We start from the raw sequence: 18902 nt of genomic DNA, 5'->3' as shown, positions 1-18902 counted from the left end.
CACTTGTAGATTAAAAAAAAAAAATCCTGGACTTTTTTTAATTTTTTTATTTCAAAATTTAAGGTTTTTTTTCTAAAATTTTGTTCAAAATTGCTTTCATTCGTTTACTACTAGTTCAAAACAAAGTATCTTCAACTTAGTTTAGTGTTTCTTTGATGCCACATGTCATGCATATTAGTGTTTTGCTGTAATCATGCAGCAATCTTTCTCCGCTTTTGGTTTACAATTCTTCTTTTCATTTTCTTATTAGTATGTAACAGAAAACATATTGAACAAAGTACAAAGCTATTTTTCAGTATAAATAATAAATTATTATTGTTGCATCGATGGGCATACCATGTAACACATAATAACAAAAATTAACATCCGTCTATCATAGGCCTATGCCAATCATCATCAGTTTTTTTTACTTTTGCATATAAAGGATGCTTACATTAAAATTAAATTTTTCTTTTCTAGAAAAAAATTAGTTTTTAAAAATTCATAATTAATTGCACATTTACTGTCAATAGTTTACATTGAGTTAAACATCCAATTCTGCTTTTGTAAATTTATGTCTACTTCCATCATGTAAACGACCAAATATGGCGACTAAGTAAAAAATTTTAAGATAATAAGTAGATTTTTGAATTTGTAGCATAAAAGTAGTTATAAATAATTAATAATCCTTAAAAGATTACAATTAGGACAAAATAGTTAGTTTTTAACACAAAAGCGTCTAAATCAATTAAAATAAAAAAAATGTTATGGACATAAAATTTTGCATTGTTCCAGAAAATAATTACGAATTATCCGGAAATAAAAGGGCACATTTTGCATTTTGTTATCAATAAATTGCATTGCAATAAACATCCAATGCCATTTTCGGACACTTAGGCATTTTAAAAGTATTGTGTACTGCCATCTTGGGAATGATCAAATATGGCGGCTACGTCAAATATTAATACAGTGATCTCTCGCTTATACACGACCTCTGTTATACGCGTTTTTCACTTATGCGCGTTTTTCTCACGGGCCCGGCCAGCGATATAGGAAAACAATGTTAACTCTTGTTCATTTATACGCGAAACCTATAATACACTTTTCACTTATGCGCGATTAAAAATTTTCAAGTTTCAGTTAAATCGCCTATTCACGCTTTGCTTATCGGAAGATTTGTACCCTTCTTGATGTCTCTTGCAATGCTTTCACACACCTTTATTCCAATGTTCAAAATGTTTCCAAGAACGCGTTTTTTTCGCGCAAGTGTGCAATTGGGGGTGCAGTTAGTCTTGTGATTGACATCAACAGGGGAGAACGGCTTACATGCGAAAAGGTTGACCTTCCTAAAAGTCGTGGTGAAGCGGAAAGTATTGACATAGCCTATTGAGGATCTTTTGTATCATGACAGACTATGACACTGATCACGCGACAGTTTTTAGTTTTGTGGAATTCGCTTACATACTGTACAGTGTATAAAAAATGACAAAACGTGCAACTTCAAATTTTACATTTTTATTAAATTACAATGCATAAATGAAAATTATGTGCATATTTGTTCATTAGTATCAGTAGTGTACTATTAGTATTACTATAACTGTTGATAATTTACTGTATTTAAGCTTATTTTTGGGGTTTTTCACTTATGCGTGAATCTCACTTGTGCGCGAAAATTTCGTTGACCCCTTTGGTCGCGTATGAATGAGAGGTCACTGTAAATAATTTTTTGAATTTGTAGCATGAAAACAATTTTAAAATAATGAATCTTCATGAAACTACAATTCAGTTGAAAAATGTTTAGCACATTTGCGTCCAAGGCAATGAAGATAAGATTAAGTTTTAAGAACAAAATTTTTCATTTCTGAAGAAAATTACATATTTAAAAAAAAGAAAAGAAATTAATTTGAATTCTGACATTTTGAATTCAAATTATGGATTTTGCAATCACGAGTTGCGACAGGGCCCTACTCATTGGAGTTATTGTTTCTAGAAACGGCTCCAGTCCCCCCCAAGATTGTGCCTGCTCCTGGGCAGTTATGTGTGTATACTTGTGTGTGTGTTTGTGCGTAGGCGCGCATGTGTAGGCTTGTGTGTATGAGTTGACCTGTGTGTATGCACGTAGGCATGTGTGTATATGTGAGTGTGTATGTGTGTGAGCATGTGTGTGTACAGGACATGGACACCTCCGACCAGGAAAAGGGGATTCCTATGCGCCTGCAGAGGCCAGTGGTGCTGCAGAGGCTCCTGGTTCAAGCTGAAAAAGGAACCACAACGCCAAGGACGGTCAAATGAGAACAATAAGCAATCGTGATTGCTCAAAAAAAAAAAAAAACACGATTTGCAGCATATTTTGTAGTATTTTTTGTTGTTTGAAATTAAAGAAAACATCTAATTCTGCTTTGATTTTGGAAACTTAGGCATTTAAGCATTGTGTCTACTTCCATCTTACGAAAGACCAAACATGGCGACTTCGTTTCACACATGGCTGATAAGACTTTTTCGATAAAGAAGATGATTTTCCCGATCGACCCTACCATCTGCAGGATTGCGCTTCAGAAGCAGTAAATTGTCTTCTCCTTTGTTGAGTTTGTGCATAATACCTGTTCACCCTAGGCATTTTTTTCTTGAGAACTATTGAGGGGCAAAAATGGTCCACAGAAGCTTTTTTTTCTTTTTGGGCTGCCCTTTTTTTTACCAGCGTCACTTGACCTCAAAACTTTTACAGTTTTTTTCAGGAAACATCGATAAAAACGAAGATTAGATCTCATGGTACAAAACTCCCTAGGAAAAAAATTTTTTTAGGCAAAATTGTAAATTTTCCTGACTTTTCCGTGACATTTTTATCTATGTCATTTTCCCTGACAACTCCAGGTTTTACCAGAGAGTATGAACTCTGTTTCTGTTCATCAAGTAAGTTTGTTTTTCTTTAACTGAAAGTCCAAAAACGGAATTTAGTGATGTCCACCAGTAAAGTAATTCTATTTTGTTAGAACATTGCTATTAAATTTTCTTCAGTATAAGATCCCTAATTCGGTATATTTACGGGTAGTGTAATTTGTCAATTTTTGAGTTGTTTCAAATATTAACACGGAGGATATAAAAACTAAGACGCAAAAATTGATTTAGAACTTTAGAAAGGTTTTAAACTTTAATCGAATGAAATATTATATACAATGGCACCCAAAAGTGTTCGTACACCTACGACTTTCAATGAAATAGGCCCTTATCCATTGGTTAAAATTAATATTTCGAAATAGGTATTTTATTATAAGATCTATGATCTATTTTTAACAAAACTACATGAAAATTTTTAATAAAACATTAAAACTTAATTTTTTAAAAATCAAAAACCAAAAAGTGGCAGAAATTTTATCTCACAAAAGTCTTCGTACACTTTGAAAAAATGTCAAAAAATTAGTAAATAATCTAACTTTTTACAAAATTATTATTTAGTAGAATATCATGCAGTAACAACAACAGCTTTTAAACATCTGGGAATAGATTTCGTTGTTTTTTCTTTCTTTTTTTGTGCAATTTCTGAGTAAGTGTTCAGCCGCACTACGAGTCTTACTGTTTCTAGTTCACTTTTCGTTTCAATGGTGTATTTTCATAATCTAGCCACCAGATATCTCCAAATATGTTCCATTAAGTTTAAATCTGGCGATTGAGGAGATATTTCTAAGCTTAAGGACAAATTTTGAGGCACCAAACGCGAACGTGTGCTTCTTAACGTTCAAAAAACAAAGTTGTTTACGATTACCAAATTTTGGGCTAATAGTTTAAAATTGTTTTTTAAAATATTTAAATGAACAGCATAATCAATTTTTTCACAAAAAAATTCCAAATTTCCAAGTCCTGATGCTGAGATGCACCCTCACTCAAAAACACCTTCACCGTCCTGATTAACTGATCCAACTAAGCTCCTAAGATTAAATTCGTCATTCTTTTCTTCCATTTACAATTATACAACAATTTAACCCAAAAGTTGAATTTATTTTCATCTATAAGTAACACGTTGTTCCAAAACGTTTTGAGCTTATTTATCATTGATTTTACAACGGAAAGCATAAGCTTACTGTTTTTCGCACGAACAAGAAAATTTCTGTGGGAAGAAGTTTCATTTAATCCAGCTAATCAGAAACCTTAGCGAACAATTTTAGGTAAAAATTAAACGTAAAATGTTTCATTCAGTTCTGCAGAAACTTTTTCTGTTCTGAAATATGTATTTTTCATGTTTTTTTTTTTTAACTGTAAACCTCTAATAACGCTTTGTTAACTTTGCCAGTTGACATTTTCTTACCTTGTTTTCGATCTGATTCTTGTCTTCAAAGCATTTTATTAAGCACTTCACTATAGAATGGTATAAATTAACCAATTTAGAGACATTTCAAACCAATTTACGGTTACTGTGAGAGGAAAAAATCAAATTTCGAATTGTGTTTGTTGTTTTCTACGCATACCTGCCATTTTAAAATAGTAAGCAGAATATTAGGGAATATATGCACAAAAACTTAAAAGGCAAATGACTTCACAGTATCATTAAAATGCAAAAATATTAAAAACACCACATATGGTAATGTTAATTATGAATTTATTCGAAAATATTTCAGTGTACGATGACCTTTGTGTCGTACCTTTTCTCTGTCTCTTCGTTTTTTGACAAATTTCAAAAATAAAATCTGGCAATATTTTGAAAAAAACTACTGGGTTTTATTCAAAATGGCATAGGAATGATGTGAAAAAAAAAAATTGAACTTCATATTCGAATTCAATTTTGCTTTATTTTGCTTTTACTACAAAATTTCAAGGTGTACGAACACTTTTGGGAGTCACTGTATACTCTCGATTAAGTACAAAAAGCAAGGATCAAAATTGAAGGATCAACTTATTCATGTGCAGCAAAATTTCCGAAATGTTTTTAAAACGTTGAAAATTGGATCATTTCTCCTGATTGTATTGCACTATCCTTTCAACCTAAACACTTAAGAAAAATACTGCCATGCTCTTACACAATGCTATAGTCTGACTGTTAATCAAAAACATTAATTACTTAAATCCCAACAAAATGAGAAGTGTGGAAACTCTGAATTTTGGGTTTGCAAATCTGTGAACAATTAATTATGGAAATTTGAGCTCAAGTTTTAAAAAATACCCAAGTTATAAGGTTACAGAAAATTAAAAAGCAAAATAATAGCAACAATTAACAGAACTTGTAATTGTGAGAATTAACTCTTTTTTCAGAAGCCATTTTTTCAAGTTGCCCATAAACTGGGAGAAATAATTTTGTCTGGCTTCTAAGAATTTATTTTTTGTCGATCTCTGTGTACGTGTGTTTTGTTGTCTTGAATTTTTTCCATTTTACATATGCAGTTTAAACTATTAATTAATGCAATGTTCTTTTTAAAAACTTAACTACTGTCAAATCTTGTGTTGTGTACTGGATCATCCAAGTCCATTGATATAATTGACATGAACACAGGAAAAGTTGTATGGCATAAAGAAACTGCTGGAACAAGATTACCTCATTTAATTGCCATAAATGAAGTATATTTTACTTTTTCCAGCTATTTATGTTTTTTATTTCTAATATTTTCTTAGTTATATGTTCCCTAAATATTTTTGCTCTAAGTATATTATTGAAGTCTATTATGAAAAATTTTATTCCAATTAATATCAACCATTAAAAAAAGATGTTTTTGAGTTTTCAGTATGAAGTCATGAACATTATTTTTTTCATCTCCATCGAGTAATACAAATTATACCTAAAATGCTTCATTGAACAGATTAATGATGATTAAATACAGTAGCCCCTTGTTATTTTGAGCTTGTCGGGAGACAATCCGTTAACGCGATATAACCAAGATCATTAAAAACTTCTATCTCTCTAACCTTTAAGCAGTGCATCTAAAACTAATCTAGCCTATTTCATTTCCCAGCAAAAACAATAATAAAAAAATATATCTTACCAAATGTTTAGAATGAAATGAAAGAATAAAAAATATTGGAATTGTTTGTTGGTACAGTAAATAATGGTTAACACTACTTTTTATCCCCACCCCCTTAAACATATCAAAAGGTAAAGTTGAAAAGGAAATTTTGGATCAGCGAAAAGTAGAGGGCACCCTCCTTAAATAGTGGCGAGCTCAAAATGGAACCGGTTCCTGTTTTATTATTGATTATTGGAAGAAAAGCATATTTGTTGAAAATACATTGATTTTACTACTTTAGTGGTCTCCCTTAAAGTTAAGTTTTGGAGACAGACGAAAAGCGCAATATGATGAGAGGTTACTGAATACAGAACACAATAATGAAAGTACTTTTAAAATCCAGTTTTTTCTGCATAACTTTTAGTTTTATTACTTTTTTTAAAAGTAATTATTTGACAGACGAATAAATAAATTCTCTTTTAAATATTCTTTTGTAATAAATCTTGACTCAACAAGAAATATTTTCCCCAGGGATCCCCTTATACAAGCCAAGATCCAGTGATGCACGATTTATTTTTAACTTCTGCTGTGGTAGATGGTATAAAGATATGGGATTTACGAACCAAGAAGTTAGTAAAATATTATAAAGCTACAATATAAAAGCATTTTTAATTTAAAATATCCTCTCTTGTCGAAGTTTTATACATTTAATGCATTTGGAATTTTCCCTTAGAGTTATTGTATCTTATAAAGAACATAAATGCCGTTACCTTCCTTGTGGTGCAACTTTTTCTGCATGTGGAAAATATGTTCTTTCAGGAAGTGAAGATAAATCGGTAAGAGAGTTTTTACTGAATTGTGTAAAATTGCAGTTCATATACTGTTTGACCACGGATTGTATGGAATTGGCGAACATCCAGTTAAGGCAACTCCATCTGAATGAGGGGAAAAATGAAAATTTTATGCATGTATTCCGCTCATTTGAATGAGACCTCTGCTTAATTTAGAGGCTAACATACATCTGCAAAATCTGACATCCCTGAAAACTAATAGATGCTTCCATTTCCGCGTGCAAACCGGATGTTTGCCTTTCCATACAATCTGTGGTTAGACAGTATTCAAATAAAAATTTTAAAATGAACTTTGTAAGTTTTTCCTACAAATAATTGCATTTGTAATTAGGATGTCAAGTTGTTACATTTTTTTTTAAGTTCCAATTAGGGTATTCTTTTTAGCTTTTATTTATCTTTCTCTTTAATGACTTGACAGCCCAGGATCAGCCTCTGCCTTCCGCAGAATCAAATTCCAAGCACTCTTATCTCTTACTGGAGATATCCAGTTTGTTACTTTTCAAATTTTTAGTCAAGCCACCTAAGTTAAGTAAACCCTTTTTTTGAGGGAGGGGGGAGCTGATTGATCTGGCTGAGAAGACCTTATTTGTTGTAAGACTCTCATCCGTTCTGCACAGGTGTCCTGCCCATTTTCTTCTCTAGATTGCGATATATGATTACATCTGGTTTTTTAAATGATTTCAAAAAAAAAAAAAAAGAGTTGGTTCTTTTTCTCCAGATATAATTGCATTTTAGATAATCAAAAGAATTTCTTAAAACTTTTCTTTCAAAAACAGAAATGATATCTTTAACTTTTCTGTCCTTACCCCAAGTCTCGCAGAGTAGAGAAGTATGGGTAGGGGAGTAAGGAAGACCGAAAAAACATTGGTTATCAGTTGTGACTACTACAGATCTCGGGCATTATATCATTAAGAACTTCTTATCCTAAATATCTAAAGTTACTAAAAGTTAAAAATTTATCATCCCCAATTTCAAAATACGTGTTGCCATGATAGGCAAAGGGCATAGATTTTCATTTTGATTGATTGCTAGATGTATTTTTCTGGCTGTATCCTCAAAAGATGTATAAATCTCTTCAATTGACTTGGGAGTGCGTGCGACATTGTCAATGTTGTCTGCAAACTCAAAAATCTCAACTAACTGCAACTTGTTAAAAATACAGTAGGCGCCGCTTAATGTGATCACGGTTAATGTTATCATTCACTTCATGTTATATATATCAGAACCACAAAGTCTCGGAACATTTGAATGTCGACACATGTTAAAAAAATTCGGTTATTGTAATCAGCGTCTTCGTTTAGTGTTATCACTTTTTCAAAAACTTTCCATTTTTGTTCCTCAATTAACAGAAATACAATGGCAAACCCTGACAAGACTAACTTTTTTTGTGGCATTTTGTGGATTTCAATAGCAGTGTAAACTTTTTTTAGGAATGAAACAACAGAAAGTTCGTTCTCAGTGACCACAGACTCCGCCTAAGATGCTTTTGGTTTGTTCATGCAAAAATTCAGTCGCTGGACATGTTGCATGTATGTATCTTCGGTTTATTGTTATCAAATTGAATTTGTCCCAAAGTGATCACATAAAGTGGTGCCTACTGTAGTTCCGCAATTAATTTCACAATTTTTTGGAAGGCAGGAGTAAAGAGCAAGCAGGCTGAAGCATCTCCTTGTCTGAGTTCATTTGAAACAATAGGCTCTGAGAGACTATTCTTAATTTTAACCCTAAGTTTTTTTTCAGCATGTAATAAATGCCAAAATAATGTCCGTAATAAATGTCAAATTTATAAGTTTTTCAGATATTACAAATTCTTTCACTAGTAGTTTTTTGTTCACGGAATGGTAGGCGGTCTTGAAACCAACTAAGAGATGGTGTGTTGCTATGCCAAATTCACTAGTTACTTTCTTCTATATCTAATATATAGAAGAAAGTATTGGATTCGTGCAAATTTTCGAAGGATTCGAACGATTTGAGGTCTGCTGAGTCCATTTCGACCATTTTTGGAAAAGGTGTCTGTGTATCCGTGTGTGTGTGTGACCAGTTTTTTGTGGCCGCTGTACAGCAAAAACTACCGCATGAAATCGAACGAAATTTGGTACACATATGTGCCCCTATGTGAACTTGTGCCCATTGGTTTTTGGCAAGAATCAATGGGACGTCTTTTGAGTTTTGTGTGACTGCTATTCCCCAGGAAGTAACTGGCAGAATCAAAAAAAAATTTGGTCCATATTTGGTCCAATTCAATTTTGGTGTCAATAGCTCACACGGGGGTTGAGCTATAGAACGCTTTTTGTCGTCAATTGTGACTGCTGTATCTCAAGAAATAATGAACGTAATCAAACAAAAATTTATCGACAAGTAGCCCTTAGAGGGTATAAGAAATGATTCTATTTTGGCGTCGGTGGCGCTATCGAACGTTCTTTTTTTCCCATTTTGAGTGCCATATCTCAAGAAGTAATGCTACGTTCTGGTTGAAATTTGGAATATATGTTAATCCATATGTAAACAGGCTTTGGTTCAATTTTGACGCCAATCGCTCCATGTGTCGCTGATTTTTTTTTATTTGTGTGAATAAAAATAACTTTATAATTGCAACAATAAGAAAGATAAATCGTAATAGACTGTCGTCTGCGTTTATCTCGTGATTTTAATTGCATGGAAATGATCGGAAATATTAGATTTAAAAGTTTTAACTGTTGCCATCTCGTGTTTGTTAACAAATAAATGTTTGTAATTATTTTAAGCAAGGCTTTTAAAATAATTTTCAATTTTCATTCTTTGCTTTGCTTTTGAGATAAATCAGGAATTGTGATGGTCGGTTAAATTTTGGCATGTGTAATTTTGTTTTTGTTGGGAATATTGCTTCTTCCTTAAGCATGGGGAGGGATCAGAATTATAAGAAAGTTATAGAAGAAAGTTTCGTGATGGCCACAACATACTAGTTTTTCTACATTTGTCTAATGTAAGAGATCTCTTTATTTCTTTGCATTAAATTAACAATCGAATTTTGATGTAAAAGCAAACTTCATTTACAAAGCTACTTTTAGTTATAAAGTAAATACATGCATTGAATGCATGGGTTGGAAAACTAGTCATCTATCTCCTTTGTTAAAACCTAGCAGATGATTGGTTTTCCTACTCATCAATTCAAAGTAAAACTATTTGCATGGAAAATAAACTAACTTGTGCTATTTTACTTTTTAGATTTACACATATGACCTAAGGCAACTAAGTTATCTGTATAAAGTACAAAACCAAAATAGCAATACAGTGACTGGAATAAGATTCATTTCTAAAAACACCCAGGTTTGTATTTTTAAACATGAATATATTTGAGGCAGTGAGAAGCAAAGGGATGTGAATGGACATTTTCAGGTTTTAAGTAAAACACATTTAAAGTTTTTAGTAAGTTACCACCCTCTAACCAGGGCTAAGGCAGAAATACATGAAATACACCACCAGCTGAGTCATTCCAGCCGAGGACTGTAGTTTCGTGCTTATTAGCACTCATCAGCCTGGCATAGGAAGTAACTGAGCTGGAGGTGGAAAACCTCTTTAAGGAAGCCAAGAGTGCCAAACAAACTGGTGTCTAATATAGAATTAGCACAGAATAAGCACGAAACTAGTCCTCAGATGGAATGACTGAGCTGGTGGTGTATTTCATGTATTTCTGCCTTAGCCCTGGCTAGAGGGCGGTAAACTTACTGAAAGTACTATGTCTTGCCTTCAATCTTCGAAATTGAACCGAACCATTGCTTCGGTCACTCGTCTGGTATGTGCTAATTCTACATTAGCCACCAGTTTGTTTGACACTCTTGGCTTCCTTAAGAGGTTTTCCACCTCCAGCTCAGTCACTTCCTATGCCGGGCTGATGAGTGCTAATAAGCATGAAATTACAATCCTCGGCTGGAACGACTGAGCTGGTGGTGTATTTCATGCATTTAAGGTTGTTTGTCTGGGTAAGCTTTCACCGAAAAGTTTTTCTAAATCATGCTATATAGCAGCACCTACCAGGGCTACCAGTTCCAGCTCTTGTCAAAAAACAGAGGAGAAGTTCATCTACCATTTGTACTGGTTAACTACAAATTTTCAATTTTGGCACTTACATCCCTTTGCTTGTCACAGCCTCATATATACATTTTTCAATCACCGACATGCTCCAATTATAAACTATAATTTAATTATTTACTTTGATTACATAATGTTAAAAAAGCAAATTTCCAAAAAAAAAAAAAAATTTCATGCACAAATTAGCTTTTTAAAAATGTTTTTGAATTTCCTTTGTAGGTTCAAAGGTACTTTTTTATTTTTGCCTAACCAAATTAATTTTTTTAGAATCAAAATTTTGATAGTGAATGGCACACACTTGACTACACAATATTTTTCATATACATGTTATTCTATAATTAACTTATATCATTATAAACTTTTTCTCCTTAGTTTCTAACTACTTGTTTGGATGGAAATGTCTCTCTATATGGATGAAAGAAATAAAAGTTTCAAAAGACAAGTGACATCTGTTCTATTAAATTGTAGAAAATAAAATAATTTTTTGCCATTATGGTTTTTAAAACAAAAAGTTGATATAAGATTTCATCTAAGCCAGTGGTGCCCAACCTTTTTCTACCTGAGAGCCATACTTTGTTCTAAGATATATCTGGTGGGGCAGAACACATATAAAATTAAAATATATCTTTTATATAGATAACATGGGAAAATATAGAAATGGAAGAAAATTTCAAACCATGAACTGTTTTTATTATTATTACAAGGTTTTTTTTTAACGAATATGAAGTTTTGATCCGAGTTTTACAAAACCAATTTCGAACAGAGAGTTTAGAATCCAACTATTGGACTTGAAATTTGCAACAATAATTCATAATAGCGAATAAAAACTATTGTTTTGGAAGCCTCTAGTATATATATTGTGATTCATAACATTTAACATAACTACGGGCCACAGCTTTGCGGCCATATCTGGCCCGCGAGCACCACTGATTTGAGCACAGCAATAATGATAGTATCTAAAGAGAAGAATTAGGAACATCTGTTTTCTAGGGAAAAATGAAACGGCTAATGGGTTGGGCACATGAAAAGGACATCTTTTCTAACAGGGATAGTAATGGAAAAATTTAGTTTTAGGACAGAACTAAATGTAGTTAACTATAAAGTACATAGGTTGTATGGAATTGGCTCAACTTTTCTTAACTTAAGGGGTCCCAGTACCTTTCAAGCAATTTTTTTCAATTTAAGTAAATTATATTTTTCATTGAAACCTAACATGCTTACTTTGTAATCAATAATTTATTTTAAAAATTTTAAAATATTACTTACTTTTCCCAAAAATTCAAAACAATTGGGAAAATTTCAATTTTTAAAAACCCCAAAGGCTTTTTTGTTTTTAAACTGATATAAATAAAGCTTTTTACTAAACGATCACAATCATCATTTCTAAAAATCTGTGCATTCATTTTTGTGTTTACTAGAAAATTTTCTGTGATCAATTATGTAAAAAAACAATTTTTTTCAAACAAATTTGGTTTTTAAAGGTATAACATGCTCTCAACATTTGAATAATTTATAAAATGCTTATCCAATGCACAGTTTTGTTAAATATATTATCCTAATTGCAAAAAATATTACTTTAAAGCTGTATCTTTAATAGAAAAAAATCCTTAGGGATTCTTTTGACACGAAAACACAAAAAAAAAAAAAAAAAAAAAAAAAAACGATCATCGAGAAAAATCAAGTTAGTTTTCTTTTTGCATAAGAACACATAGCGAGCATGACTTAAAACCACTCATAACTTTTTCAATATTTGAACTAAAGCAATGAAACTTTTCCCCTGTGTTTGGACTAGTTTTTAGTTTCGAAATAAGCAATAAAATTTTTTTTGATCGTTTGGTCATTTTTGATGTACTGTAACCACTTAAAACCCACAAGCAGTCTTGCATAATATAGACAAATGCGCAAACGTCGTTCGGAGAAATATTTAGGCTCTGCAGAAATTTTTTTAAATCTGCTAACGTTAATAAAAAAAATAAGAAAAATTTTAAAAATCCCAGTTTTTTTCTGAAAAAGCCTTATAAAGCACTTGTGTGAAAAAAAAATGATTTTGGCAGATTTCTTCATTTGATGAAAAATACGCACAAACCATATGTTATTGTAAAAAAAAATGATTTAAAGCACTTTTTTTTAATCCCTTTCATATTTGAATACGAAAAGTCTGCCCACAAGAAAAATATTTACAAAAATTGTAACAAAAATATAAACGTTTTAAGCCAATTTTCAATATATACGGGTAGGTGATTGGGGCTAAGATAGACAAGAAGAAATTCTTCTTAACCCTAGGCCTAGTAACTAAATGCAAGAATGATCATCCTTTAGTGTTACAACAAAAATTTCATGAATTAAGTGCCTTAGAAACAAAGATGTGTGTGCAAAAATTGAAAGATTTGGAAAAACTTGTAGAAATGTAGAAGTAACTCTGATCAGTTTTGAGGCAAGGAAAAAAAAAGGTACTAGTAGCCAGGTAGGTGCTGCTACACACAACATGGTTTAGAAAACCTTTTTAAGGAAAACCCACCTAAGGTTTTAACTTTGCAAGCCTTTTACTTAATACTTTAAAAAGTCTGTTAAAACACTTTTGCTTTTCACTGCCTCAATTACTGAATAGACAAATATGAATTTAAAAAATAGTGAATAACATGTGTTTTATTAAGAAAAAAGTGTAAAAACAAGTGTTATTTATTGTGGCATGATGCTGAAGATTAACTAAGTGGCTTTTGATGAGAAAAAAGACAAATTAGCAAAACTCAATTCAAAAATATTTTATAACATGAATAACAAAGGAAATTTACATATGACTCAAATAAGGAAGATATAACAAAAAACAAATTCCCATAACAACAAAAAAGATTATACCATTTACATTAGCTGTAGTATAATAGAGTCTTCTCACATATATAGCACTACTTTAACATAATAAAAAACACTAATGTTAAAATGGCCTTTAGTTTTTGAAAGTTTTACAGAACACATCAATCAACAAACACATAAGTACTAAAGAAAAATTTATTAAAATGCAAAAGTAAGGGTTTGTAATAACTTCCTTTGTACAACAATATAAAACTTTATGAGAGAGAAAAGGAGTAAATGTTGAATGTCAAAACTGATATTTTATACAAGATGATGATGATGATAATAAATGAATAATGAAGTTTTCTCAATGAATAAGAGAAAAAAATGCCTAAAAATATTTTGTTTTTGTCAGTGCCCTATCCGCATGAGTAGGATCAGTGAGTTTAGTCCAATCCGTTTGTCCAACAACAAATCCAATTGCACGTAGTCGATCTTGCTCTTTCTTTTCTTCAAGATCAGCCCAACGTACCTAAAAATTAATAAGGGGGAAAAAACTAATTAGTTGCTTCCTTAATTTTGAAACAGCTTTGAACATTTCTAAATTTTTAGTTCAATAGTTGCTTTCAGTTTTAGTTGTTTGAATAGTATATACCCACAAAACAAAAAAGCCAAATGTACTTAACAACTTATACCTTTCAATAAAATTAAAACTATTTCTTTTACAGTTGCAGTCAAAAAAAGGTCTGTTGTACTTATACTGTGCTATTTTGAAGCCCTCCCATCCTCTCTGAAATTTTCTATTCTTTTATTCGTATGTGATCTTGGGTGTATCCAGAGGATGGCAAAAAGCTGCCCCCCTCTCCTTTCAAAACAGAAAATATTTAAAATAAAAGCAAAAAATTTGCTTAAAAAATTTATTAATTTAAGGTTGTTTATTGTTTTAACTTATCCGAAAGTTCGGCTCTGGTAACTTTCCCTAATTATGAAAGCATGTATTTCCTATTTGGGAGCTTATTGAAAAGAGTAAGTTATTGGCTGTTTTACACTTCCCACAAAAAAGTTTTTTTTTTTTTTCACATAAGTGTGTTATTACCGCTCTTCCCTCTGTGCACCTCTCCCAGATTCATCATTGCTTTTTTTTGGGGGGGGGGGGGGGAGGGGGACAAAGAGTTTTACTCAGTGGAAACTATATATATACACAAATGCATAATTAGTGTTTCCAAAACCTACCCCACCTTCCATTTTGAATTGGATAATTGGATATGCATGTGATTTCACATGCAAGCAAAGAAATACGCTTGAACACCAGCCAGCAGGAACAAAAGGAGCTTGGGGGGGGGGGGGGGGGACACCACTGAATAAGATCAGTATGCTCCTGAGAAAAAATGGGTAACCATACCATTTGGCTACTTAGCAAAATGTTTTGATATTTGGCTCAGTGCAGGCGCATTTTAACAAAACTAGCAGCTTTCCATGGTAAATGAATTCAATATGTACATCAAGTGTTTTAAGAAGTATACATTGCCGCTATTTTCCACCACGGTTTTAATTTTCAAGCCTTCAAGTTTCTAAACTATTTTTTATTAGCATTGTGAGCTAAGCAAATACAAACCAAATGCTTTAACCATGCTTTCAGCTAAAAAAAAAACATGATAAATACACCATTCAAAGTTAATAAATGTCTGATTTTTTCGACTCAATGAATTAAAAAAGAAATAAAAAATTTGCCAGTTTTGTTGCATCGGTAGGTATATTTAAATTTTGCAATTTCTTTTGTGAATCTTCATTCCTGCTTCAAAAAGTCACTGCTCATAGTTTTAAATTTTAGAAGACATCGATACATTTGAATTTTGCAAATGGTACCTAAACTCAAAGTTGAAAAGTACGAGTATATACACTTATAATCAAGGTTGGCAAGTTTCTGCCGAGGTGGTTAAAACCACTGGTAAAAAATGGTTAAAACCGGCATGGCAAAAACCACTTTCTGCCACTTTGCGGCAGAAACCGGCAAAAACTCACAAAATGACAAATTAATTCTTGATATAAAACAGAAAATGCATGGAAAAAATAATTGTTAACCAAAGCACTGTAATTTTATTACAAAATTATCACAATTCAAAATCAAATGTTACATTGTTTGGACCCTGCAATTGCCTCTTAAAAAAGGGGGTTTCAAAAATCTAAGCAGGTTCTCAATTTAATACGCACAAATGAGAAGAGAAATTTTAGAATATTTTTGAAACAGAAGAGGTAGCAGACAATGCATCAAGGAGCAAGCAGTGTTTGTGAAACTTTCATCTATTGTATAACTGGTCCACCATGTAGTTACTGGGGTTGTGGTAAAAATTTAACAGGAAAAATAAGTTTTGAGAAATGGGGGCCAATTTATTTTGCAAAGCTTTGACTTTAGGTACAAAATTTATGCAAGTAAAATTCTGCCACTTTCTTCTTGAAGCACTGACATGATAATTTCAATCACAAACAATTTAGAGGAAGCATATAAGTGAGCAAATTACAATCAGTAATGACTGTTTAATTCTGTATTTCACTCTTCTTCTCTAAGAACCCATATGATATGCGCCCTTTGTTATATCCAAATATTGCAGCATCCCCAATTGAAAAGTTCCCTTTCTGAACTAAATCAAGGGCACTAGCATTGGATTTTATTTTTTAAAATGAAATGATGTTTACTTTTTTAGTTTACTTAAACAAATATCATTTACTAATTACTTAAGTTATTAAAGACATTTTAAAGTTTTTGCCAGTTTCTGCCGTTTTTTACCGGTTATAACCAGTTTCTGCCACTGGCACGGCAAAATCTAGTTTCTGCCGGCAGAAAGCCAACCCTGCTTATAATACACATTAACAGTAGAAATTAAGAATTTCTGCCTTTAAGAAAGTACTGTATTAGTTCATTTACTTTAGTGGCTCAAAGAGAAATTTCTTTTATGGGTCATGCAAATCCTAGAGTACAGCAAACTTCCAATTATTAGCGGTTGGTTTATCCACAGGTTTTTTCACATTTCTTTTAACGGTTATTAAATGTTTTTTAAACCTATTATTGTGTTATTGTTCATTTTTAGCTTTAACATATACTTTTTACATTCAATGTTAGTAGATGGAATGTAGTAATGTTTTTAGCTATAATTTAAATCAGAGATGAGAGTGGTCAGACAGCAAAAAGGAGGAAATCCAAAAAAATTTCGTAAAAGGGATGATATCCAAACCACATCAAAAAAGAACCTGGAAGCCATGATATTAAAAAATTCAACAAAAATGGTGGGGGAGACTGAGGTCAATCTTGGCTGCATCACACAATAGTGTCAACTTTTCATATTTTTTTAGAGAAAAACACATTTTTTTCATTAAAAACATTTGAGTTTATAGTATTAAACGAGTGAGAACATAAATTTTAAAATTACGTCTGTTTGTAAAGTAAAAATTTACAACAGAGAGAAAAATCCAAAAATTGTTTATGTGGTAGAAAGTAATGTGGAAAAAATAGAAAAAAGGTCTGAAAGAGGCAAAAAAAGGAGGAAAGGTTTTAAAAACCAACAGAAAAGTCGGAATTCTGGCAAAAGCCGTAAAAATCTCAACCCTGTTAAATGCATGTGTGAGTGTTACTCATATTTTTTAGCTATTGTATACAGTAGTATTGGTTTTAACTGATTATTCGTGGTTAATGTGCAACCCTATTTTGCAAGTAATCGGGGGTTAACTGTATATAGATAAAAAACTGAATTAAGATTAGTAATACAGTGGAAGTGTTGAGTGGGGGGGGGGGGAGCAACTAAACCCTTAAGTATCTTTATGATTTTCAGCCAAAGAGAGATTAATAATGTAAAGTAAATAATTATTAAAGTCAATTTTAAATAAATTAGGATGTTAGTACATATTGATGTTGCATCACTAGTAGTTCAGAAGTTTAAGAGGAGGGAGATAGTACAGCTGTCTTATATTCATTAAAATACATACATAAATAAAATCCATAACTTTTGTTTTGATTTGAATTTTATTCAGGCCCAGATTTAAAAAATACTAAACTTACTCTTTTTTTGCCAGGTTCACATTTTCTCTGTTCATAATCATCAGGAAGTTGCAAATAATCTTCCATTGAAGAATGCTTCTTTTTTCCTGCTCTCAATCCATCCAACTTATCTGTGAAAAGTGAAACATGGTTTATTGCTAGGTTTTGTTTATTGCTAGGCAACAGTTTTGACTTTTACACAAAAACATTGAAAAATTAAGATCTCATATTTCATGTCCAATGTTTCTTTGATGTCAATGCTTTACATAGTCACCTGCCAACATTGGGGAGAAAAATAAGATTTTATCAAGTGCATTTATGAGCTAAGTAAACAGTTTTATACACTGTGGTTAAGTATAAAAAGGAGGCAGTGAGAAGCAAAGGGATAAAAGTGCCAAAATTAAAAATTTGGAGATGGATCTCTCCTCTGTTTTGTGGCAAGAGATGGTACTAGTAGCTGGGGAGGGTGCTGTTGTACAGCATGATTTAGAAAAATGTTTCAATAAAAGCTTAGCTAGGATCTGAGCTTTAAACATGCTTTACTCCAAACTTCTTTTTGCTTCTCACTGCTTCAAATGTAAGAAAAACACACTATTGCAACTGAAAAATAGAACACTGAAGCTTTAATAACTTTAGCTAAATATTTAGTACATTTTCCACCAAAAAAGTAATTACTATAACTATAGAACTAAAGTCAAGTATAAACAAAAAAAAATATAATGTTAAAATAAGCAGATTTAAGGAAACAATGTCAAAATAGTTTTTAACTTAAAAAAAAAAAATAAATAAAATAGTTGCAAGATGCAAAAGGATTGAAATCTCAAACACTGCATGCAATTTTTGCGTAGCACATGGTGTTAAATGGCAAGTTTCTATAAAGATTTTAAATAAATGAGTCTAAATTCAGTTTAAGAGGAAAATCTTAAATAGGTCAGTTCTATCAATCTACACTAAATTTTGTGCCCCCCCCCCCCCCCGCCCCAAACACACACACAAATCCTAAAACAAATCTAATTTCTCCAAAAACAAATTATGTTTTCCAAGTAAGCAAATAAAGTTGGAGAAGTTGGCTGCTGTGCATGAAATATATTTCAAAGACTTCTAAGCAGCAGAAAAATTATGTTAGCAAAGACAGCTTTAAAAAAAAAGAGGAACAACATTTGCAAAAGTGGGATTTTTGTGAACAAGCTGGTTGCGGATTAACACTAACATCAGACATGTGACCCAAACATTGTGAAAAATACTGAAATTGCATGG

General features: G+C 31.9%; 2 protein-coding genes across 5 annotated transcripts in view; one reads left to right on the top strand and one right to left on the bottom strand.

The window, feature by feature from the left end:
* The first annotated feature begins 5403 nt into the window (after window positions 1-5403).
* LOC129219735 (WD repeat-containing protein 27-like) lies at window positions 5404-11315 on the top strand. 2 transcript variants are annotated; one of them, XM_054854024.1, is made up of 5 exons: window positions 5404-5523; window positions 6438-6535; window positions 6640-6742; window positions 9962-10063; window positions 11198-11315. In XM_054854024.1, exons 1-5 carry the CDS (start codon window positions 5449-5451, stop codon window positions 11240-11242), a joined length of 423 nt encoding a protein of 140 aa, XP_054709999.1. In that variant the 5' UTR covers window positions 5404-5448; the 3' UTR covers window positions 11243-11315. The 2 variants fall into 2 exon arrangements, with proteins under 2 accessions (XP_054709999.1, XP_054710000.1); XM_054854025.1 differs by lacking the exon at window positions 9962-10063.
* A 2257-nt stretch (window positions 11316-13572) lies between these two features.
* The window catches only part of LOC129221348 (YLP motif-containing protein 1-like), a 110392-nt gene continuing 105062 nt past the window's right edge, over window positions 13573-18902 (bottom strand). For all 3 annotated transcript variants that reach the window (XM_054855816.1, XM_054855817.1, XM_054855818.1), the window contains 2 exons: window positions 17667-17776; window positions 13573-14147 (listed from right to left, as the gene is read on the bottom strand). In XM_054855816.1, coding sequence (XP_054711791.1) covers window positions 14007-14147; window positions 17667-17776 — 251 coding nt within the window. In that variant the 3' untranslated portion in view covers window positions 13573-14006. The remainder of the gene's footprint in view (window positions 14148-17666; window positions 17777-18902) is intronic.

The sequence above is a fragment of the Uloborus diversus genome, chromosome 4 (genome assembly GCF_026930045.1).
Source record: "Uloborus diversus isolate 005 chromosome 4, Udiv.v.3.1, whole genome shotgun sequence".
NCBI classification, from domain to species: Eukaryota; Metazoa; Arthropoda; class Arachnida; order Araneae; family Uloboridae; genus Uloborus; species Uloborus diversus.
Note: the sequence above shows the minus strand (reverse complement) of the source record. Positions and strands in the feature narration are given on the sequence as shown.